Genomic DNA, 23,769 nt, shown 5'->3' on the forward strand with positions numbered 1-23,769 from the left:
TGGTTCCTGGGAGCCTAAGAGACCTCAGCACAGCCAACACCTTGATGTTGGACTTCTGGCCTCCAGAACTGAGAGGCAATGAATTTCTGGTGAAACTGGTGAAGACACCGGTTTATGGAACTTAATTACGGCAGCCGTGGGAAACCAATACATGCTCTATGATGCCATGTTTGTGCACGAGGCCCAAGCCTACGGGTTCTGAACCCAAAGCCCATAGGTCTCAAGGTCACGGGACTGCAAGGGGAGTCCCGGGAGCAGGCGTGGAAAATCCATTGCAGGGGTGGCGCGCGGCAGAAATAAAACTCCCTTGAGCCCCCAGAGTGTTGGAGACATCCAAGAAATAGAGACCTTTACCTTGAGAATGTACTTGACACCTCCATAGATTAATTCCACGTCCACGATGTTCAGCAGAGAGTCTGCAGGGAGGACCTGGCCCCTGGGAGAGAAGACAGACCTGCAGTGAGTCTAGGAGTGACCAAGAACTCTGCGGCCATCCATTCTCTGGACTTAAAAAGCTACCTGCTCTTTGCCTCTCCTAAGCATCACCATGGCTGGTTGATAAAGTCAAAGGATGGACAGTCCCAAGGAACCTGATATCCCTTAGAACTGAAGGAAACTGGTCTTGCTGCAGGATGTGAAATTTCAAAAGGGCTTCCCAAGAAGCAAACTCCACGCTGCTTCTTCTCGGAACAAGTCCTTACGTGGGAATCCTGCCACCTGCTCGTGAAAGAAACCAGCGCACAGACAGGGCCTCTGCTGCTGCTGTTTAGATGCTTCAGTCGAGTCCGACTCTGCGCAATCCTATGGACTATAGTTTGCAGGGCTCCTCTGTCCATGGGAGTTCCCAGGCAAGAGTACTGGAGTGGGTTGCCATGTCCTCCTCCAGGAGATCTTCCCGACCCAGGGATCGAACCCAGGTCTCCTGCATTGCAGGCAGATTCTTTACCGCTGAGCCACCAGGGAAGCCCATACTGTGACTCTATTACCATTCAAAAGCATATTGTCTGGGACTTCCCTGGTGGTCCAATGGCTAAGCCTTGGCGCTTACAATACAGGGGGCCTGGGTTTGATTTCCGGTCAGGGAACCAGATCCCACAGGCTGCAGCTAAGACCCAGTGCAGCCAAAGAAATAAGAATATTTTTTTAAAAAGCATATGATTCAAGGACTAAAAACTTTCATCCTTCTATTTCCCTTTTGGTAGTCTCCTTTGCCTATCATGGTGGTTTTCAATGGGGGCGGGAGATTTCTGCCTCTCCCCAGAGGACAGATGGCAGCATCTGGAGACACACTCAATTGTCCTGACTTCAGGAGGAGGAGGAGGGGATGCTTTGGATGGGCTAACGTCCCATCTGGCACAGGTCAGCCTTCACCACAAAAGATGACCCAGCCCCAAATGCCAGTGGTACAGAGGCTGGGAAGCCCTGGTCCATCCTAAGAGGGACCTCCTGGCCGTCTTCATGGGGTCCATTTCGCTGGCCACCTGATTCATTTATAGAAGTGACCTATAACCTGCTTTGCTTCTCAAGTTCACATCCTCCTCTCTGAATTCCTGCCTGTTGTAACTTAACTTACACAAGTCAGCATGAGTATGTACATGGCTGTCTGTAGGATGATGGCTCTCTTGGCCTTAAGAATCCCTCTCATCCCCCACCCCAACCATCCAGCCTCTTCCAGGGCAACCCAGGTTTATCTGAGGCATTCTACAGAGGCAAGCATGTTGGAAGGACTGATGCCAAAGATGGAGCTCCAATACTTTGGCCACCTGATGCGAAGAGCCCACTCATTGGAAAAGACTTTGATGCTGGGAAAGACTGAGGGCAGGAGAAGGTGATGACAGGAGGGGTTCACTGAATGCGTGGTAACTGACTTGCACCCAAAGAACGCATGTGTCTGCCTTACTTGCCACCAACACGTATCCCAAGAGGGGAAAGGAAGTACCCCTACGCCCTACCTTTCCAGCGAGTGTAGGAAGTCCGTCATGCAGGTTCTAAACATGGAGTCGGCCACATTCAAGGCTCCGCACACAACCCCGAGCATGATATCTGGCTTCTCAGCCTGGGAGAGACTCTGTGCATCAGTGTCCACAGGGACCATGGCCACAGGGAGCCGGGGGAGGGTGGTGGCTCCAGGACCCCCAGGGGAGACACGTGCAGCCCTCTACCTGCACTTTCTCGGCAATGAGGTTATCCAACCAGCTGGTGTCAATGTCATTGTTCTGAAAGTTCTCAGTCTCCAGAAGGTTGGTGAGATATTCCACGGTGGTTCTGAAGTCGCCCCTGATGGATAGTTCCTTCAAAGCCACCACCATGTTCCTTGAGGGGAAGGCACACAGATTGTTTTCCCAATTAACATATGTGTCATCAGCTCCAGCATGGTTCTCAATGAACCAGAACCGCAAAGAGAGGGTCCCGAATCAGACAGCCTCCAGCATGGACTGGCCCAGCAAATCCTGGGCCAGTGACTAAACTGCCCCGGCCTCGGTGTCCTCATCTGGAAAATGAGGGGAAAACCCTGCCTTCTCACAGGTACTTGGGGATTCAAATGAGATAATCCATATAAAGCACATGGTCCCTGATCAGTAAATGTTAGCTGTTATGAAATGATTAATTAGTGATTATAATTGTTATCAACCTTGCCAGTCGCTTTGACTCTCTCTCCTGCTGGACCTGCCAAAATCCCTCAGTGTCCCAAGGAGGAGTCACTCTCTAGCTGTCCACCCAGCTCCCCAGTGGGCCTGGGGTGCACAGACAGATGGCTGACGCCAGTACCCCACTCTGCACAGGGCAGTCACCAGCCTGCACGTGTTTGGCTGTAACCACCTCCTGTTTCCCAGAGAGCCCCCCCGCATCAAACACATGTCCAGTCTAAAGGGCAGAAACCCCACTCTCTATGAAATCAGGGAGAGTGTTATAGGGGAAACACACCAGATGATGTCGCTTATACATGGAATCTAAAATATGACGCCAATGAACGTATTCATGAAACAGGAACAGACTCACAGACATAGAGAACAGACTTGTGGTTGCTGAGGGGGTGGGGGAGGGATGAGTGGGAGGCCGGGGTTAGCAGATGCAGACTGTTATCTATAGGATGGACAAACAGCAATGTCTTACTGTATAGCACAGAGAACTGTATTCAACATCCTATAATAAACCATAACAGAAAAGGATATTTTTAAAAAAGAATGTACATATATATATATATGTTTAACCGAATCACTTTGCTTCGGCTGCTAAGTCACTTTAGTCTTGTCCGACTCTGTGCAACCCCATAGATGGCAGCCCACTAGGCTCTCCCGTCCCTGGGATTCTCCAGGCAAGAACACTGGAGTGGGTTGCCATTTCCTTCTCCAATGCATGAAAGTGAAAAGTGTAAGTGAAGTCGCTCAGTCGTGCCCGACTTCGCAACCCCATGGCCTGCAGCCTACCAGGCTCCTCCGTCCATGGGATCTTCCAGGCAAGAGTGCTGGAATGGGGTGCCATTGCCTTCTTTGAATCACTTTGCTATTCAGCAGTAATTAAGAAGACACTGTAGATCAACTATACTTCAATTTTTAAAAAGATGTAGGTGTTTTGGCATTTGAGGGCTTCTTTGTCAATGTGGATTTCTCAGGGAACTACCTAAGAGACTTAAATTTAAAAGAGGGCCCCCTTGCACCTTTTTTTTTTTTTTAATAAAAAGCTATAGCACTCAGCACCTTTTAAACTCCTGGAATCACCTTGAACATTCTTTGGATCACCTTCAAGTTCAACCTGTAACAAGCTCAAGATCAGTGACCTTGGTGAACTGATTCCATGCATGTCGTCACAGGTCTCAAACGAGGGAAGAGGACAGATTGTGTTCTTGGACTCTGGCATAAGGTGTTTAAGATAAGGTCTGCTCTTCATCCCCTAAACTGCTCTGCATCTGAAGCCACAGGCTAATAATTTCTAGTTTCTCAAAGGAAGGGGTCGAAGGAAGGGAAGGAGGGAGGGAGATACTAACGAAATGGCCTCTTCCCGGTTCTCCCCCCAGGAAAAGCAGTGCCCAAACTGGGAATCCGCAAATTCGTGTAAGCCACCAGTTGCAGCCACGCTGAAATAACCCCATACATTCTTGCTGCTGCGGAAATTCAATTCTTGGACCGTTCCGGAGCTCGGCTTAAACCCCTGGAGCCCAGACAGAAGAAGCAAACAGAAGAAATTATTACTCCAGATATACTTTCATCAGAATTAAATCCTAGGAAAACCCAAGAGCCCCTCCCACACCCAAGAGCTTGGTGTGATCAATAAAACATTGATACTTGTCATGAGCAGTGCAAGTATATCCATGTGAGCACGCCAAGGCGTGGAATTTTTATTCTTAAAAAAAAAGTTGAAAGATAACAACCAAGTTGGAGACCGGTAATCACTTGATGAGGCTGAGTGATGGTACCTACTGATTTTATATGCTTGCCGTTGTCGATCAGAAAATGTTTAAATATAAGAGGAGAGGGATTTCCAACTCTAGACTATGAAAAGTCTGGCAGATACAGAAATCCAGTGTTAGCCCTAGTTGATGCTAACACACACCAAAGTTCCCTTTGTGTGAATGACCCGTCCCCTTCTGAGTATAATTCTGGTAAAAGGGGAAAGGTGGGTTTGATGTTCCGGCTGGGATTGCCTGTGATAAAGGCATTCATTTTGGCAGACATGCTTGGAGGCCAGAGATGCAAAGTTTCGGGTGCTGGGTTTTTTCTATACATGGCCCTCCATCCTGTGACTAAGCCATCAACCCCTAAAAGCCTCCCATTCTGCCTGCCCACCTCTGGAATTGACTGTTCGCTCTCAGCCAAAGATCCCCAGCTAATACAGTCACCACAGGAGAGGGGATAAAACTTCTCTCATCCCAAGTTTCTTGAATGAAGTCATTAAATAACTAAATCATGGTAGATTATGGTGGTTATGTGACAACTGTTAGTATACACATAAACTGTGACAGATGCCAGCTGCTTGGTACTTTAAGGCACAAATAAGAACAAGTCACAGAGGGACTCCTTAGACCAGGGGTCCCCAACCACTGGGATCTAATGCCTGATGATGTGAGGTGGAGCTGATGTAATAATAATAATAGAAAGAAAACGCATAATAAATGCCATGTGCTTGAGTCACCCGCAAACCATCCCCGCCCCCCACCCTGGTCCACGGGAAAACTGTCTTCCACGAAACCAGTCTCTGGTACCAAAAGTGGGGACTGCTGTCTTAGACTGTATGTTGTAGTCAAAAGTTCACAGGGCCACAAATCCAAGGATCTGTGCTCTAAACACAGCTGCCTGTCCCAAAGATGGACATATGTGACCTTTGTAGTGCACCACTGGGACTTGGCCCTGGGCTCAGCAGGTCCTAGGCGTGAGGCAGGTCGCCCCAGCCTCTGGAGCTGTGATATAGGGTGACAATGCCCAGAGGCGAGGCTGTCCTCTGACACGCCAGGCACCTTTCATCCCTTCCCTTCCCGCATATCAATTTCCTCGTCTGTAAACTGCAAGGCCTGGGCGTCTCCTCCAGGCTAAAGTTCGGGGTCTGCCCCAAGCTGGGAGGTTGGAGGTGGTGGAAACGCAGGCCCCCCACCACCACCCCAGACTTGCCTCATCTGGGTTTTCGCTGGTGATTCTGGCTGCAATGACGTGGCCTCGGGGAATGGGAGGGTTGCTAGGGGTCTCAAAAGAAATGGGCGTCACCCCCCACGGGGACTCTCCGTACAGAAGCCGGATATCCTTCAGCCGGTGCAGCGGCACACCCATGGCAATCTGAAATCAAGAAGTCCATCCTGTGAGAGGGTCAGTCCTCAAACGCAGAGCCCAGAGCTAGAGGTGATGGAGGAAGGGTGCAGTGAATGATTTGGAAAATACTGAGCTCCTCCTGGGTCCACAAGACGGTGCAACACAGAGGTGCAAGGAGAGAAAAAGACAGCTTGCCTCTGCCCCCATGGAGCCGTGTCCTTGGGCAAAGAAGCAACAGTCACAACACATAATGAGCATCAGATAAAAGCTACAGACTCTTAGGACATGGGAAGGGAGGGGAAACAGCGTCCAGATGCAGAGCTAAAGAAAGTTTTGTGAAGGACGCAGGGAAAGCTGATCTGGAGGAATGAGGAAGGAGCAGACGACAGAGGACACCAGCTGAGCCAAAGGATCACACTGAGTCTACTGGGTCTTAGGATGTGACCCACTCAAAGGGACCTGTGTCATATCCCGCCGAAGTGTGTGAGTAACTCCCAGAAGGAAGAAATGACCAGGCCAGTCCAAGTGGAGGGAGGTCTGACCTAAGCAGGATAGGAGACCCCCACCCCCAGCTCTAGGCAGAAGCCACCGCAGGGCTCAGAGCCCGTCTCCTTGCCTGCAGCTGGGCAGCAGGCAGGTTGACATCCGCGATCATTTCCGTGCAGGGATGTTCCACCTGCAGGCGGGGATTCAGCTCCAAGAAGTGGAAGCTGCCATCCTGGCTGTAAAGGTACTCGACAGTCCCCGCGCTCACGTAGCCCACCGTCTTGGCCAGGTGCACGGCACACTGCAGACAAGATGGGGAAGGAGGGGGTGCCGGTGGTTTTCTCCGGGGGGAAAACATCCCGGTTCCCTGACCGAATGCAGGCTGAGGACCTGCAGTGTGTAAATGACCTTAGGGCCTCAGAGATCATAGCCCAGTAAACCTGCGTGAGGCTGAATTCATCTCCTCCCTCCACCCCCTGCCCCTTCATCTCTTCCTGGACACCCACTCCACTTTGGCAACTTGGGCGTTGAGAGCTCTTGCTGGCGCTGAGCTGAGATGCCTCCCCCACCCAAGCTCCCCAGAGCCCACCTGCTCCATGAACTCGAACACGGCTGGCGTGGCAATGGTGGCCGGCGCCTCCTCTATGATCTTCTGGTGCCTCCGCTGGATGGAACAGTCACGCCCGAACAGGGACACTGCGTTCCCGTACTGATCGGCGAGGATCTGGACCTCCAGGTGCCGGGCGCGCTGGGCCAGCTTCATGAGGAAGACTGGGGAGCCAGGGGTCTCGCTCTGCACCTGGGTGGGGGACGGCAGGGTGGCAGGTTCTTCCCTGGGGAAGCAGGGCTGGAGCAGGAAGCTCTCCAAGGAGAGCGCGCAATAATGGCAGGGACGCCCATGGTCCTGTCGATCTTTTAGTTTTACCTCTTCTCAAAGATATAACATTCTCAAAATCAAAGATGATCAAAAATACATAATGTAGAAGGCGGAGTAAAAATAAGGATTCACATGGAGTTATTTGTAAGACAATTAAAAAAAAAAGCAGATTGCAGTAACACATGGGAGGATCCTACTTCTGTGAAAAATAATAAAACAGAATTATGGAGACTTCCCTGTGGTCCAGGGGTTAAGGATCTGCCTGCCCATGCAGGCAGGGGACGCAGGTTCGATCCCTGGTCTGGGACGATCCCACACGCCTCGGGACAACTAAGCCTGGGCACCACAACCACCGACCCACACGCTCTAGAGCCTGTGCTCCGCGACAAGGAAAGCCACTGCGGTGAGGATGCTCGCCGCAGCTAGAGAAAGCCAGCGCGCAGCAACCAAGACTCGGCACCGTCAGAAATAGACAAAGTAACTAAAAAGCAAACAAAAAAATCTAGAACTATATGAAGGTCTATGCAAAAGTATATACTACAGGAAAAGTACTGGAAAGAAACCCAGTGGCTAACAGGAGTTATGCTGGGTTTTTTTTTTCTTTTCCAGATTCTTTTCCCTTATAGGTTATTACATAATACTGAGTATAGTTCCCTGGGCTACACAGTAGATGCTTGTTGGTTATCTATGTTAAATGCAGTAGTGTGCATATTTTATTCCCAGTCTCCTAATGTATTCCTTCCCCCATCCCCCAGGCAAAATGGTTTAAAAGTAGAAAACCAGCTACAAATAAGTAAATACATGATTTGCTCCAACGATAAAACTGATCATCTACAAACATTAAAAATACTGAAACTGCTTAACTGTACAAAATATTCCATCTCTCGATAGACAAATAGTCACAGATAGATATTCTCACAAACAAGTATCTGAAATCCTTTACAGACACACTGGTTCATAGAACCAAACATCTAAGCAAACAGTGTACAGATCAACCCAAGCCTTGGACTTTTTCAAGTAAAGATCCATACATTCGCTTTGCAACACAACACAGCGATACTTCAGCTCCCCCAGGTGTCCTCTTGGTTGTGACACAATAACATTAGTGGAAAGAATCTGGTGGCCACCGACCGAAGAAGCACAATTCCCAAAGACACAGGGAAAAACATGCGGCGCGAGGAGCTCACTTGTCTGAACAGGATGGGGAAGTCCTCAGCAGTCTCCGCCTTCCGGATTCCTTTCCCTCCACCGCCTTCAGAAGCTTTGATCATCAAGGGAAAACCAATTTTTTCTGCTGCCTGAGGGCAATGGACAAACAGACTTCTTTAGAGGTTTAGACAGTTTCTGCTGCTACCAGGCTTATGAGAAGGTTCTGGCTCCTGGCCCCCCCACACCCCTCCAAGGATCTGCATTTACCTCCAAGCCTTCATCTACATCTTTCACGCAACCATTGTTGTAGACGGACTCTGGGATGCTGATCCTTTGCCCCTCCTGTAGACTGTGTTCCGCCCACTCCACCGTCAGACCTGTAGGGTCACAGAGGAAACAGAATCCTCCCCAAAACAGCCTGGACACGACAGGGAAATACAGTGCCTCTTCCCAGCACAGCGGCTCTAGACCTGGCCTCTGGGCCAACAGAATTCAGACACAGTCCTTCAGTTTCCCACCGTGCATTTTCATTTCCTTAAGGACCAACTCGACCCCGAATGGGAAACCAAGCTTAAGACAATTCAGGCTGAGTCTACCAAGAACAGCCATGTAGATCTGAATTTTTTTAAAAAAAACCAACTCTATCTTATGGAGTCATTTGTAATGTCAATCACTACTTTCTAAAATCCTATGAAGATTTCAAAAACAAACAACAACAAAACAAAAACAAACTTTTCACTCCAAATTTAAAATTCAATCTTTATAGGAAAAAATCAAATTGTTTAGAAACTCTTGAAATGTTTTCCTGTTTTTTTAACTTATTCTAAGAATTCCACTTTTAGGAATTTACCCTAAAGAAATTATTAAAATGTACATAGAGAGTTAGCTACAGGATTATCAAGGCTTTAAATATTTTCATATTTAGAAAAAAATTTATTGGAAACAACCAAAAGTATAACTACAGAGGACTGTTAGTAAATTAAGGTACATCTGTATAATATAATCCTATGCAGGCACCTGAAGTGTTGTGAAGTGTATTTATTGACATAGACAGACTAGTGAGAAAAAAAACACATCACAAACTATTAACTATAAGAGCTCTGGCTTTTAAACGGATGTGCCTAGAAAAAAGGCTGGAATAAAAAAACAAATGATCAAAACCAGGTCATTGGATTATAAACAATTTCTATTTCTTTTTCTTACACTTTTCCTATTTTCTAAGATGTCTACAAAGATATCATGCCACTTTCTTGATAATTTAAATTTTTAAATGAAAGAATTAAAGAAGCATACTCCTGTCACCCCTTGTGCTCTCAAGATGGGGCCCAGGCGTCCTCCCCAAGTGAAGTTCAGGGCCCCTTACCACTTCCGTTCCAGGGCAGCGTTGGGATCTGCAGAGTCTGGGCCACGATGGTGGAGGCGATCTTATCTCCTAGTGCCCACATGGCCTCGCTGGGAGGGCCTGAGGGGTGGGGCAAGGGGGAAGGCAGACTCAGGCCCTCAAAACTGGGGGCTGATTAGGTACACAAAAGAAAAGTCCCCAGGTCCCAGCTTTAAAGGACTGAACATCAAGATGGGGAAGAAAAAAGATCTATTAGTCTGCTACTTCGTCAGTCAACTTTCAATACATGTGGACTGTAAACATGATTTATAGCTTAAGCTAAGTGGCCTATACAAAGTTCACCAGCAAAAAACTAGACCAAGGGGAGCAAGCCAGCACCTCAAAACACTAGACCATGGGTTAGCAAACTTTTTCTATAATGAGCCATAGGCAGTACATAAATGAGCCATAGGCAATACATAAATGAATGGGCAGGGCCGTGTTTCAATAAAACTTTATTTACAAAAGCAGGCAGCAGGCTGGATTTGGCCTGTAGGCTGTAGTTGGCTGGCACCAGGGCTGGACCATCAACTTCCAGAACTAAAAATGAGAGATAATGAGAGTCCCATGTGACAGCCAATGAGAGGCCACGGAAAAGAACACATCAGTGAGCACAGGTCACCAGGCAGACCCTCAGGTGAATATCAGGTACTGACTTAGCACCAAGCTGCTGTATATACAAGTCTGTGTTGTGGGCCCAGAGGTTAAGGAGCAGCAACAGGGATTTACTGAGAATGGTAGATGATTCCAATTTACACACAAGGATGACAGACAACCTAATTGAGTAAAGTTTACAAATTATACATCTGAAATATGAAACAAACAGATGCCATGAACAATAAGTATCATTTTACCTAATAAGTAGCAGAGATGAGGGGTTCTGGTCCTAGGGGGTGAGGGCATTCCAAAGGCCTAAGAACAGCCCAAGCAAAGGTGTAGCCTAAAGATTTCCAACCTGAGTTAGAAATCTGAACATGGCTGGTATCTCAGTACCAACAGGAACACCAGCAGAGGGTTCTGCTTGCCCCAGCATCATTCTGCTGTGGTAACCATGGTAACAGCTATTTCCCTAGGCTGGCCAACCTCTCCATGTGACCTCCCACTGCTGGACTCAGTTGCTCCTGACCATGAACGTGTGATGTGGGAACATCAAACAGGCCCCCTCCTTCCAGGGCTGTATTAGCGAGAATTCCATCAAGACCCCCATTCCCACATATCTGATGGAGGCACACTCTACCTAGGAAAGCAATCTCGTGCTTGCGCAGGAGCTCCGGAAGTTTGGGGTTTTCAGAAGCATGGCCCCAACCAGCCCACACCGCCTGCAAACACACAGAGGCATGAATAGAGGTCTTTCTTCAAGAATCCGCCCCCCATCACACCCCAAAAGCTCCTTGCTGGGTCCTACCAGCCCTGGCTTTCAGAGTCTCCTAGGACCAGCTCCTCCATCCCTTCCGAACTGTGGAACCGGGTTGCTCCAGAGTTGAGGGCATCGTCCCCGTCACAGGCAGACGGGGGCACCCCGTGTGACTCACCTGCACGGGGATCCTCTTGGCGATGTCTACAATCAGCTCCACGTTGGCGTAATTGTTGTTGTTGGGCCCTCCTGGGACAGGGACGTACTGATCTGCCATCTTGATATACTCTGGAATTAAATGAGAGGTGATCAGAAGGACTGACAGACCCAAGTCAAGGACAGGACCCAGCGATGCACGGCCACTGAAAGGATAACCGTGACGACTCTAGGATCACAGTGGAGGAACGTATATGATAGTTGGAAGAAAGAACTGAGTTTGACTTTAATTGTGTGAAAATACATGTGTGTCTGGTCATGGCCTGGAAGGCAACAAAAAAGAAGGAAGCAAGCTATCAATATAGTTGGATTAGAAGTGGGTTTTAAAACATCATATATATTTTTAATTTTTGGCAGTGCCATGTGGCTTGTGGGATCTCAGTTCCCTGACCAGGGACTGAACCCATGCCAGTGCAGTGAAAGACTGGAATCCTAATCACTAGGCCACCAGGAACTCCCTAAAAATTCTTGGGTATCTTAATAGTGTTTTGCCACTAAACAATACAATGTTTGCTTTTAATCATGGTTAAAAAAAAGAGCCACATAACAAAATTTACCATCGTAATCACTTTTTAAGTACATAGCTCAAATACTGTCAAGTATATTCACACTGTTGTGAAACGGATCTCCGGAACTTTCTCATCTCATGCAACTCAAACTCGATACCCATGAACTGACCCCTCCCCATCCTGCTGCCCAGCGCCCCTGGCACCCACCCTTTTGCCTTCTGTCTCTATGAATCTGACTGCTCAGGACCTCATGTAAGTGGAAACATCCAGTATTTGTCTTTCTGTGACTGGCTTATTTCACTGAGCGTAATGCCCTCAAGGTTCACCTGTATTATGTGCCTAGTCACTCAGTTGTGTCCAGCTCTTTGCAACCCGATGGCCATGGACTGCAGCCCACTAGGCTCCTCTGTCCGTGGGATTCTCCAGGCAAGAATACTTGGAGTGGGTTGCCGCGCCCTCCTCCAAGGGGATCTTCCCCATCCAGGGAGCAAACCCAGGTCTCCCTCATTGCAGGTGGGTTTTTTACCATTTCAGCTACCAGGGAAGCCCCACCTGTGTTATAACATGATGATTTCCTTCCTTTTCATTGCTGAATACAATACAATGCTTTGATTTTAATATACTCATGCTCTTCAAACACAGAAATCCTACTTCTAAGAACATGTTCTAAAAAAACATTCATCAATGAGGCCAAAGACATGTAAAAGGGTGTTTGCGGGGCAGTGTGTTTTTATTTTTTGCCTGTGGAACTTCCCTGGCCAGGGACTGAACCCAGGCCCCCACACTGGAAGCACAGTCTTAACCACTGGACCACTGGGGAAGTCCCTCCTCACAGGGCAGTGTTTTGAACTGTGCAAAGTAGATTCAATCAAAAGTCAGGAGTTAGTACATCTGTACTATGACATTCTCTAAGACCCTGAGAAGGAACTGTTGAATGTTATGTGCAGACTTGGAAAAAGAACTCGAGAGCAGTGCTTCCTTCTGGCCTGCTGGCCTCTGATGCTGACCCAACGCAGTGTGTTGGTGATGGGAGAAGTTCCAGAGATTACAAATCAAGGCGTCAGGCCATGACCCACTCCTTGCTGAATTTTATTTTCATGTTGGAGAAGATAAACAAGAAAACAAGCAGGGTAACCACAGGCTGTGGGCAGTGCCAGGGCTCTGACAGGGATGGCCAGGAGAGCTATAACATTCAAATTGTGCGTGGGGGAGTGGAGGCCTGCTGTGCAAAGAGCTTCCGGAAAGCACTGTCAGCAAACGGTCCAGAACTTTCCAAGCTTCTGCAACAGAAAAGAGCGAGGCCAACACTGATAAGGCCAGTGGGACAGGGACCCAGGGATAGAGGCTGAGAGGCAGGAGATGGGAGTTTGGGAGGCCAGCAGGGGCCAAGTCATGTGAGGCCTTAACTAGCCTTGGTGAGGTTCTCAAATTTTAGCCTAAGTGTGAGGAGTGACCCCACAGCATCAGGCTGTGGACTCAGCCCACAGTTCCAATCCCCAGGTCCCTGGGCAACTGAGTCACACCTTTGTGCCTCAATTATCTCATCTGTAAAATGGGGCTAACGAGCAAACCTGTCCTCACTGTAGTAAATAAAACGGAGACTCCATCAGTGCAGAGCAGAGCCCAGGACCTTCACTATGGGGAGGTTCGGGGGTGAGGGAGCTGGTGCTGGACACGGGGTGGGGGGCAGGGCATGCTGATGGAAACTGAGTTGTGTTTTAAAAGATCTGTTTGGCTACTGTGTGCAGAATCTACAATGGGACACAATTGTTCAGAGGAAAAATCAAACTGCTGCTGCTGCTGCTAAGTCGCTTCAGTCGTCTCCAACTCTGCAACCCCATAGATGGCAGCCCACCAGGCTCCCCCGTCCCTGGGATTCGCCAGGCAAGAACACTGGAGTGGGTTGCCATTTCCTTCTCCAATCCATGAAAGTGAAAAGTGAAAGTGAAGTCGCTCAGTCATGTCCAACTCCTAGTGACCCCATGAACTGTAGAAAAATCAAACTGCCCAATAGTTATTAACAGAATGATCTATGCTGATAGACATGGAGCGATAAATAAGTAGAAAAATGAAGGAACGATTGAAAAAACAGCACATACCCGTGCAAGAAAAAAGCATCTGGAGGGAAAGATGCCAAGCTACTGTAACATGGATGTTCCTCAAAGGTGAGATTTCCACTTTGCATGTTAACCATTTGCATTTTTATAAGGCTTATGGGTCACTCTTGTTAGCAGCAGACATTTTAATTAAATAGAGAAGATTGGGAAATAAATATGGAATTGGGAGAGGTACCCTGCAATGCTTTCTGGGGTACAGGATGGACTTGGCCCAGGCTGAGTGGAGGAGGTGAGGATGGGGCGTGGCAGAGAGGGAGGGAGTCAGGGCCGCAGTACCTGCGTTGGCCTTGAGGTCCTCTGGTGTTACCATGACTACGAACCGGATGGCCCGCTCATTTCGGAACATCTCATAGGCCCACCTGCGGATGGAGCGCATGCATTTCACGGCGGCAATACCGTTGTTCGCGATGAGCACCTGGACAGAGGAAAAGGGCAGGGGGCCTGTGCTGGAGGCTATGTGCTACCCCAGGGTTCATTTCATCTCTGAGAGCCTCCGAGGGTACCTCCTGCTCCTGCAAGTGCTCACCAACGGGCGGGCCTTTCTCTGCAGCCTGAGGCAGGTTGGCCCGTTCCACCCCACCCCGAGTGCCGGGACCCCACCTGTACCTTCTCGATGACCAGATGCCCCCCAAAGCGTGTGACGAACTCAGCAGGGGAAGCCACGGTGAAGTCTCTGTGCAGGTCCACTTTCTTCTGTTCTCGGCCCCTTCTTGCCAGGTGGAGCCCCGACATGCTGGGCCTGCAAGGGAACAGGACAGACCCGTGAGCAAGCAGGTTGGGGACACGCAGGCCCCTAGGAAATTCATTTCCACAGAGAAGCCAAACTCCATCAGACTCCTGCAGCTTTGCTGTCCCTCTCTGCGGACCCTGAAACACTTTACGAGGAGACTTCAAGAGGTTAGATCACAAAAGAAGCAGAAGAGACCCCCTGATCTGTCCTAAGCTGTATTTTCAGGTTTTTCATCTTCAATTCACTCTTTATATAAATTCTCACAATTTAGGAACTCAAATAATACCAAAAAAAACCCAACTTACAACAGGGTACAAGTGTAAGATCAGGGAAGTACACATTCTAATACTTTATATTTGTGAAGCAGTTTGTACCTTTCGTGTGCTTTTCTGTACCTGTATATCAAGCTTAAAAAAAAACCAAGAACAATAAAGAAATGTATAACAACAAAATAGAAGGTCCTTGTCCCATTGCCCCTCTAGAACCCCACTCCAGAGGAAATCACGTGGGACTCAGGCATTTACACATCTCTGTGCTTCTGAACGATGTGTGTACGTTATCTTGTGAATCATCCATTAAGACATCATCCATCTATGAGCTTGTTATCTTGGCAGACATGGAATTACTGCTCTTAAGCAGCCACCCTATCCCCTTTCCCCAACCTCGTAATACAGGTTTCCTGCGATTTGGTAAATTTATGGTGTTTTATGGGTCTGGGGTCATTATTCACAGGTGAGGGTTTGTGGCATATCAGATGTCCCTTTCTTTTTGCTTTTTTTTCCCTGGAGTTAATGACTTTTTTTTTTTTTAGCTTGGTTTTCCTTGCATCTTCATCTCACTCCTCAGCCTCCTAGGACACGTAATAGCACCCCACTCCAGCACTCTTGCCTGGAAAATCCCATGGACGGAGGAGCCTCATGGGCTGCCATCTATGGGGTCGCACAGAGTCGGACATGACTGAAGCGACTTAGCAGCAGCAGGACACGTAAGACAATCAGTTCCACTGCTTTTTCACTGGCCACATCCCTCCTGAAAGCCCCAACACCGCTTTCATCTGGACAGAGTCCTAAACCCCTGTACAACCATCAGCTGGGACTTCCCTTTACTGACATCCTTCGGCTTCCCTGTGCCTTTCCTGGGGTTTTACCCCCAAATTCAGGGCACCACGTGGCTCCCTCTCTTTTGATAGACCCTTCGTCTTGCCAGGACATATCCTACAGTAGTTTCGTCCAGTTAGAAAGATGACAAACGGCAGGACACACGACAGTGATGCCCCAACATGCCTGTCTTGGTCCCGGCTGTATAGGCTTCTTTTGTTGCTCTCACCCCAGAGGCCTTCTTTGGTTCTCTTAGATCCCTTTGCTTTTTTGTCCTCCATGTCTTGCTCTTCTTTGATCTACTCTCTTGGTTCAATGGAAGACATCCTTCAGTAGCTTTCTAAGAAAATGTGTCCGGGGGAGCACATGTTCTGTGGCCTTGCATGTTCTAAAAGTGTCTTCCTTCTGCCCTCACACCGGACTCAGTCATTTAGCTGTGCATGGAATCCTAGGAGGGAAAGCCTTCTCCTTAAGAATTTTGGAAGCCTCCAGCCATTGTTGTTGTGGCTTTCAAGAATGCTAGAACCAGAGCTATGCTGATCCTTGGTCCCTTTGTAGGTGACCTGTTTTTTCCTATCCAGAAGCTTATAGCTTCTTCTCTTTTCGCCAGTATCCTATAAGTTTAGGGAACAATTTTAGGAATATGCTGAGGTATGTGTTTACTTCCATCAGTAACACTGGGAAGCTGTCAGGTTCCTTCACTCTGGAAACTGAAATCTGGAGATTTATCTGCAAATTTTCCATCACTTTCCTGACAAAGGTTCGGGTAGTCAAAGCTACTGGTTTTTCCAGTAGTCATGTACAGATGTGAGAGTTGGACTATAAAGAATGCTGAGCACTGAAGAATTGATGCTTTCGAACTATGGTGCTGGAGAAGACTCTCGAGAGTGAGTCCCTTGGACAGCAAGGAGATCAAACCAGTCAGTCCTAAAGGATATCAACCCTGAATATTCATTGGAAGGGCTGATGATGAAGCTGAAGCTCCAATACTTTGACCACCTGATGTGAAGAGCCAACTCATTGGAAAAGACCCTGAACCTGGGAAAAATTTGAGGACAGGAAGAGAAGGGGACAACAGAGGATAAGATGGTTGGATGGCATCACCCATTCAATGGACATGAGTTAGAGCAAACTCTGGGAGATAGTGAAGGACAGGGAGGCCTGGCATGCTGCAGTCAATGGGGTCGAAAAGAGCTGCACATAACTCAGTGACTGAACAACAACAAAATCTCCTTAGTGACTTAACTGCCTCTTTTTTCTTCACTTTCTCCTATTATCTGGATGTTGAAATTCCTGAATTGGCCCACAAGTTTATATATTTTTCCCTCTCTTATTACTCTTTTCTTATTCCTTCTGGGCTATTCCCTCAGCCTTAGCTCCTAACTGTTCTAATAGCATGCTTTTAATGTCCAAGAGCATGGTTTGGGGCTGCAAATGTCCCCTTTCCTATGCACCCTGTTCCTATGTGTGCGGCACCCTCCCTGCCCCTGATGAGGGTATTTACCATAGCTTTTCCAAGTTCTCTTCTCCTGATGTGGTTTCTGTATCTCCCATGTTTCCTGTGTCCCTTTTGGTTGGGTGTTTGTGGTTTGCCTTCCATCTTCGAAACTGTACTTGAATGTATGATAAGCCTTGGTTGCTCTCTCAGGACCAAGAGCAGGAACCAGAGAGTTGATGAAAAGTACTGGGCATGTGGTGAAGTCACTGAACCCTAAGCTCAATGCAGAGTGATTGGGAGGGAGGGCTGTGTGTTGGGGAATTCCAAGTATTTTTCAAGTCATCCTTGCTGGCTGGTCCAGTTCCTCCAGCAAGGACAAGTCTGTGGGGCTTCTGTTGTTCAGTCACCAAGTCGTGTCCTACTCTTTGTGACCCCACGAACTGTAGCAAACCAGGCTTCCCTGTCCTTCACTATCTCCCAGAGTTTGCTCAAACTCATGTCCATTGAGTCAGCAATGCCATACAACCATCTCATCCTCTGTAGTCCCCTTCTCCTCTTGCCCTTGATCTTTCCCAGCATTGGGGTCTTTTCTAATGAATCAGCTGTTTGCATCAGGTGGCCAAAGTACTGGAGCTTCAGCGTCAGTCTTCGCAATGAATATTGAGGGTTGATTTCCTTTAGGATTGACTGGTTGGATCTCCTTGCAGTCTAAGGGACTCTCAAGAATCTTCTCCAGCACCACAGTTCGAAAGCATCAATTCTTTGGTGCTCAGCCTTCTGCCTGGAATTAAAGGTTGGCCAGTCGCTGGGACAGGTCTGGAGGACAGGACAGCTTTCAGGATTCAGCAGTGACACAGCACCCATCCTCTGGTGTGGGAAGCAGGCCCCACATGCTCCAACGCTCATCAGTGTCCAGTCCAAAGACCCTCTACTCCCCACCCTCCAGAGACCAAACCACCTGTGTGCAACCGGGGTGGGAGTGGGCAGCCCCCAGCCACCTGGGCAGATGGGAGACCTGGGGTTCTGTCACCTTGTCCTCCTCACGTTGGGGTCCCCAGACGCAGAAGCACACGATGCTGCTGATCCCGGTGCCTTCGGGACACAGGCTCTCAGCTTCTCTCTCTGCTCCTTATGGCTCAGACCTCTTGGTTCCGTTAACCAGAGACTGCTTGTTCATCTGCTTTCCAGTTTCCAAAATGTCACTGCTAACTCCTGCTTCTGTTCTGCTGGGGCCTGATGGGTTTCCAGCTCTTTAAGAAAAAGCTTGGAATTCCCTGGCGGTCCAGTGGTGAAGAATCCACCTGCTAGCGGCTGGGACGCAGGGTTGATCCCTGGTCCAGAAGGATCCCACATGCCGCGGAGCAACTAAGTTTGGGACACAACTACTAAGCCTGCGCTCTAGAGCCCAGGAGTCGAAACTACTGAGCCCACGTCCTGCAACTGCCGAGGCCCCAGCACCCTAGAGTCGGCGCTCCCCAACGAGAGAAGCCACCGCTGCGAAAAGCTTGCTCACCGCATCTAGAGAGCAGCCTCCACTGACCGCAACTCAGAAAGCACGCACCCAGCAATAAAGGCACAGTGCAGCCAAACGAAACAAACAAAACTTAAAAGAAAAAGCTCCTGTCATTTGGTGAGGTTTAAACAGGTGCGGAATCAGGCGTTCTGTCCACTCTCTCTCATCCCACCAATGGGCTATTCAAGCAGGGAGACAGCCACCTGCCAGGGATTAAGTTAGAGGTTTGCCACCGAGGGATGTGTCCAATAACTGTGTCACCAGGAATCTTGGGAGGGCAGGGCTGAGTGGGTCTGAGGGGCCAAAAAGTTTTGGTGAAGAACTGACAGGTCCCAAGGAACACTGCCAGCAGGCCACTGGCAACAGCAAAGTTGTAGGCCAATAAGCCGCTGGGGGAAAGAGATCCCATTTTACAGATAGGCAAACTGAGGCCCAGCCAGGCAATCACCCAGCAAGTAAACAGGATTGGGGCTCTTGCCATCACATCAGGAAATGCTGGGTGTGGGCACTTCCTGCTACACAGTCTTTGCATCCAGGATAGTTCCCCATGGGGAAAGCCTTCTAGAAACCTGCAGTCCGTCCCCCTCACCCTCTCCAGGCTCTGCCTATCAGAAATGAAAAAACGGACTTCCAGGCCAGGGAGCAAAACCAGAAATGAATGACAGAAAGCCATCGTGAGGGCATGAGGCTACACCAGAAGAGGACTTGTATTTTTCAGTGAAGACTTTCTTAGTTCAACTGGGCTTCTGCACGCTGCCTGAAAGAACAAACAAATGGACAAGGGATTTCCGGCCCTTGAGCTGGCGGCCTTCCTGCCTCCCATAAACTGCAACCAGCTTCTCTTCTAAAACCTCCTGGGACTGAAGTGCTAAAATGAAATGGGACTTGGAAAAGGACTCTGGAGGTCAATATCATCTTGCAAATGTGGACAGGGCTTTCATCAGAATTACATCCCGTGAACCAGCAAGCAGTTCAGCGTGTTTTGTTTCACTGAACAACAGCCTGTTTTTATTTCTTTAAAACAGTGGTCCCCAACCTTTTGGCACCAGGGGCCAGTTTTGTGGAAGATCATTTTGCCACAGACAGGGCAGCGGGGGAGATGGTTTCAGGATTCCTCGAGCACATGACATGTATTAGGCATCTTATTTCTATTATTGTTACATCAGCTCCACCTCAGATCATCGGGCAGTAGATCCCAGAGGCTGGGGACCCCTGCTTTAGAAAACAGGCAGATTTGGCCTCAGTGCCGTCATTTGCAGACCCCTCATGTAGGAAAATAGACACCAAGACGGGCAGTTTTCTCACAGTGGTTGAACAACGGGTTTTTCCTGTTTTCTTCTTTTTGCCTGCATTCGTTAAATTTTCCATCACACTATTATTTTCAGTAAGAAGAGAAAGCTATTAACGTTGTAACAGGGATGCTGAAAGCCATGGTCGTTTTGGTTTCCACCGGCACTCAGTAGCCTCCACTGTAAAGTGAGGATAACAACACGTGCCTCACTGGATTGTGAGGATTAAACAAGCTAGTATGTTTTCCAGTGGTCATGTGTGGATGTGAGAGTTGGACCCAAAAGAAAGCTGAGCGCTGAAGAATTGATGCTTTTGAACTGTGGTGTTGGAGAAGACTCTTGAGAGTCCCTTGGACTGCAAGGAGATCCAACCAGTCCATCCTAAAGGAGATCAGCCCTGGATAGTCCATGGAAGGATGGATGCCGAAGCTCTGATACTTTGGCCACCTGATGCAAAGAACTGACTCATTGGGAAAGACCCTGATGGAGGGAAAGTTGAAGGCAGGAGGAGAAGGGGACGACAGAGGATGAGATGGTTGGATGGCATCACCGACTCGATGGACGTGGGTTTGAGCAAGCTCTGGGTGTTGGCGATGGACAGGGAAGCCTGGCGTGCTGCAGTCCATGGGGTCGCAAAGACTCGGACATGACTGAGTGACTGGAATGAACTGAACTGATAGAAAGTAAAAGCCGGCACTGGGTGCACGGAAAACTTTATTATTTCAGTGCAGTGATGCCAAGAGATCAGGGGCTACTGATCTCCCCATCTAACCAAGAATAGCATCAGGCTGCTCCTCTGCCCAGGGCCTCCTCCCCAACCACCCACTCTCCCCACTGGTCTCCCCAACTGGCTAGCTTGATCCTCTGGCTTCAGAAAATCTGAGACATCCCATTTTTATACACACAATCTTAAAACTCAGCGATTTGACCTAAAGTGCAACAAAGAAAATCTCAACCGCTAGAAAAACACCTTTTTGTGGCCTGGGGAAAACCATTCATGGCTGCCATTTTGATTTCAAAACTGGGGACACAGCCCCTCCATCAGGCGGGCCCCAAACCCATCACAGCGAAGTAGGTGGGTGAACACAGTGCTGCTGCTGCAGCTTTGCTTCGGGGCCAGCCTCAGAGCCGGTGGCTATTTTTAATCTGTTTCTGACGAAGCTGGAGGCCAATCAACATTAGCTCTGGGGGGCTGACCTTTGGCCGGCATTTGTTCCAAGACAAGTGTGGGGGCTGAAATACTCCACGGTGACTTTGGAAATGGCTTCAGGTGCAGTCAACTATGCAAGAGAGCTGTCAGCAAAACACCAAACACCGTCAGCTGCCCAGGCATGAGAACAGGCAGGGTTGCATGGGGAAGGAAGGAATAAACATCCTCAAGTGTCGCCATAGACTGGGCCCAGAGGGTGCCTCCCTGAATCCCCAGCCTTACACAGGGGAGGCCATCATCTCCGCACAATGAAGAAACCGAGGCTCAGAGAGGCCCATGGACCTCAAGTCACACAGCTGGCAGGTGGCAGAGCTGGGCTTCCAGTCCGACTCTCCCTGACCCCCGGAAGCTAATTTCAAGGCAGAAAGCCATCTGAGATCAGTGGAAGTAACTATATGGTCTGGACTTAGAAAAATAAGCACTCCCATCTGAGACACAATTTTGAAGGCCAGGGTTCTCAACTGGGTGCGACCTTATTCCCCTGGGGACACACAGCGATGCCTGCAGACATTTTTGGGTGTCACAATGTGGAACGTGCTCCTGGCATCTAGTGGATAAAGCCAAGGATGCTTCTCAACATCTTGCAAAGCCCCCCACGAAGACTCTCATTTGGTCACTAAGTTGTGTCCAACCCTTTGTGATCCCATGAACTGCAGCATGCCGGGCTTCCCTGTCCTTCACCATCTCCCAGAGTTCATTCAAACTCATGTCCATTGAGTCAGCGATGCCATCCAACCATCTCATCCTCTACCGTCCCCTTCTCCTCTTGCCCTCAATCTTTTACAGCATCAGGGTCTTTTCCAATGAGTCAGCTCTTTGCATCAGGTGGCCAAAGTACTGGAGCTTCAGCTTCGGCATCAGTTCTTCCAATGAACATTCAGGGTTGACTTCCTTTAGGATTGACTGGTTTGATCTCCTTGCTGTCCAAGGGATTCTCAAGAGGCTTCTCCAGCACCACAGTTTGAAAGCATCAATTATTCAGGGTTCAGACTTCTTTATAGTCTAACTCACATCTGTACGTGACTACTGGAAAAACCACAGCTTTGACTAGATGGACTGTTGTCCGCAAAGTGATGGCTCTGCTTTTTAATACGCTGTCTAGGTTTGTCTCAGCTTTCCTTCCAACCAGATTTAAGTTCGTGACTGCAGTCACCATCTGCAGGGCCCCAAATGTCAACAGTGCCACTGCTGAGACATCCCAGCAGATTAGAGCGGTCCTTCCAGGCTTTGAATCAGAATCTACTACTTATGACCTGGGGAGTCAGGGGAAAGTTGTTTCCACACTTTGTACTTTGGCTCCTGATAAGAAACGCAAACATTCAAAATCCTAATGGGGGACTTCCCTGGTAGTCCAGAGGTTAAGAATTTGCCTTCAGATGCAGGGGATGGTGTGATCCCTGGCTGAAGAACTAACACCTCATGTGTCATGGGGCAACCAGAGGTCCCGCTCACTCTAGAGCCCATATGCCACAACTAGAGAACCTGGCCCTCTACGATGAGAAGCCCGAGCTCGACAGTAAGAGCTCATGTATCAAAACTAAAGAGAAGCCTGTGTACATGCCACAACAAAGACCCAGCACAGCCCGTCCCCAAAAAACTGATGCCCGGTCTACTAATCAATCAGCATCTCTAGGGGTGGAGGGATTGACGGGGGACTCAGGCATCTACAGTTTTCAAAAGCCCCCCCAGGAAATTCTAATGTGCACGACGCAGGAGTGAGACCCACCAACAATCAACAAGTCAACATGGGCAGCTGGCCGTGGTGCTGAGCCGGATTCCCTTAGCAGTGATGTCACCATGGGGTATTGTGGGACTCACTGAAGACCAGATTCTTCTGCCTCCTGGCCCTCAACTTTATCTCATTCTATTCCACTCAAGACTCCTCTTGAGCAGCTCTTCTCCAACCACTCTGACCCACATTCATTCATCTGTTCTCTGAACTCTAGTCCTGTTTGCACACCAAAGGATGCTGGCTGGCATTTGGGACCTTGCCTTCCTGCTAGTTCTGGCTCCTCAGTAGATCATCTAGGCCTTCAGGACAGGATTACAAACACCTCACAACTCCCCAGGAATCTTTTGCAACTGAATCCTGTCATCACTGTTATCAGCTATGCAAATGTCTGTGCTGACTCAGGACAGCACTCAAGACCCCAAGTTCTTGCATAAGAAGTCTGGAAAGTCCAGTTAGGATCAGCCTCAGGGACAGATGAGGAAACCAAGGTTTAGACGGTGGATGACACTTGCTAAAGGTTACACAGCTCAGTGGCAGAGTGGGGCTGTCTATCTTCATCTTTTTAGCGACTCTAAGCTAAGAGAGGATCCATGCAGTGACCCAAGAAAGCACCTTCATAGTGGCTCATAGATGGTAAAGTGTCTGCCTGCAATGCAGGAGACCCAGGTTCAATCTCTGGGTTGGGAAGATCCCCTGGAGAAGGAAATGGCAAACCACTCCAGTACCCTTGCCTGGAAAATCCCATGGAGAGAGGAGCCTGGTAAGCTACACTCCATGGGGTCGCAAAGAGTCAGACACAACTGAGCGACCTGACTTTCACTTTTCACTTTCATTATTATATACACTGTGATCGCATGGTCTTCTGAACTTGCCAGGACAATTCCAATTTTTTGCAAGTTCACTCCTTTGGATTAAAGTATTTGTGAAAGCTAT

The 23,769-nt window shown here is 48.7% G+C and overlaps 1 protein-coding gene across 1 annotated transcript in view; it reads right to left on the bottom strand.

Moving 5' to 3' along the window:
• ACACB (acetyl-CoA carboxylase beta) overlaps positions 1-23,769 on the bottom strand; it is a 111,092-nt gene that overhangs the window by 58,789 nt on the left and 28,534 nt on the right. Inside the window, exons 3-16 of the mRNA XM_010828668.1 lie at positions 14,434-14,566; positions 14,104-14,242; positions 11,164-11,273; positions 10,869-10,950; positions 9,614-9,712; positions 8,518-8,627; positions 8,289-8,399; positions 6,814-7,023; positions 6,355-6,525; positions 5,604-5,765; positions 3,986-4,149; positions 2,163-2,313; positions 1,953-2,056; positions 355-436 (exon numbers count right to left, since the gene is read on the bottom strand). Of these exons, the coding sequence (XP_010826970.1) occupies positions 355-436; positions 1,953-2,056; positions 2,163-2,313; positions 3,986-4,149; positions 5,604-5,765; positions 6,355-6,525; positions 6,814-7,023; positions 8,289-8,399; positions 8,518-8,627; positions 9,614-9,712; positions 10,869-10,950; positions 11,164-11,273; positions 14,104-14,242; positions 14,434-14,566 (1,828 nt within the window). The remainder of the gene's footprint in view (positions 1-354; positions 437-1,952; positions 2,057-2,162; positions 2,314-3,985; positions 4,150-5,603; positions 5,766-6,354; positions 6,526-6,813; positions 7,024-8,288; positions 8,400-8,517; positions 8,628-9,613; positions 9,713-10,868; positions 10,951-11,163; positions 11,274-14,103; positions 14,243-14,433; positions 14,567-23,769) is intronic.

The sequence above is a fragment of the Bison bison genome, unplaced genomic scaffold (genome assembly GCF_000754665.1).
Source record: "Bison bison bison isolate TAMUID 2011002044 unplaced genomic scaffold, Bison_UMD1.0 scf7180017864495, whole genome shotgun sequence".
Classification (NCBI taxonomy): Eukaryota; Metazoa; Chordata; class Mammalia; order Artiodactyla; family Bovidae; genus Bison; species Bison bison.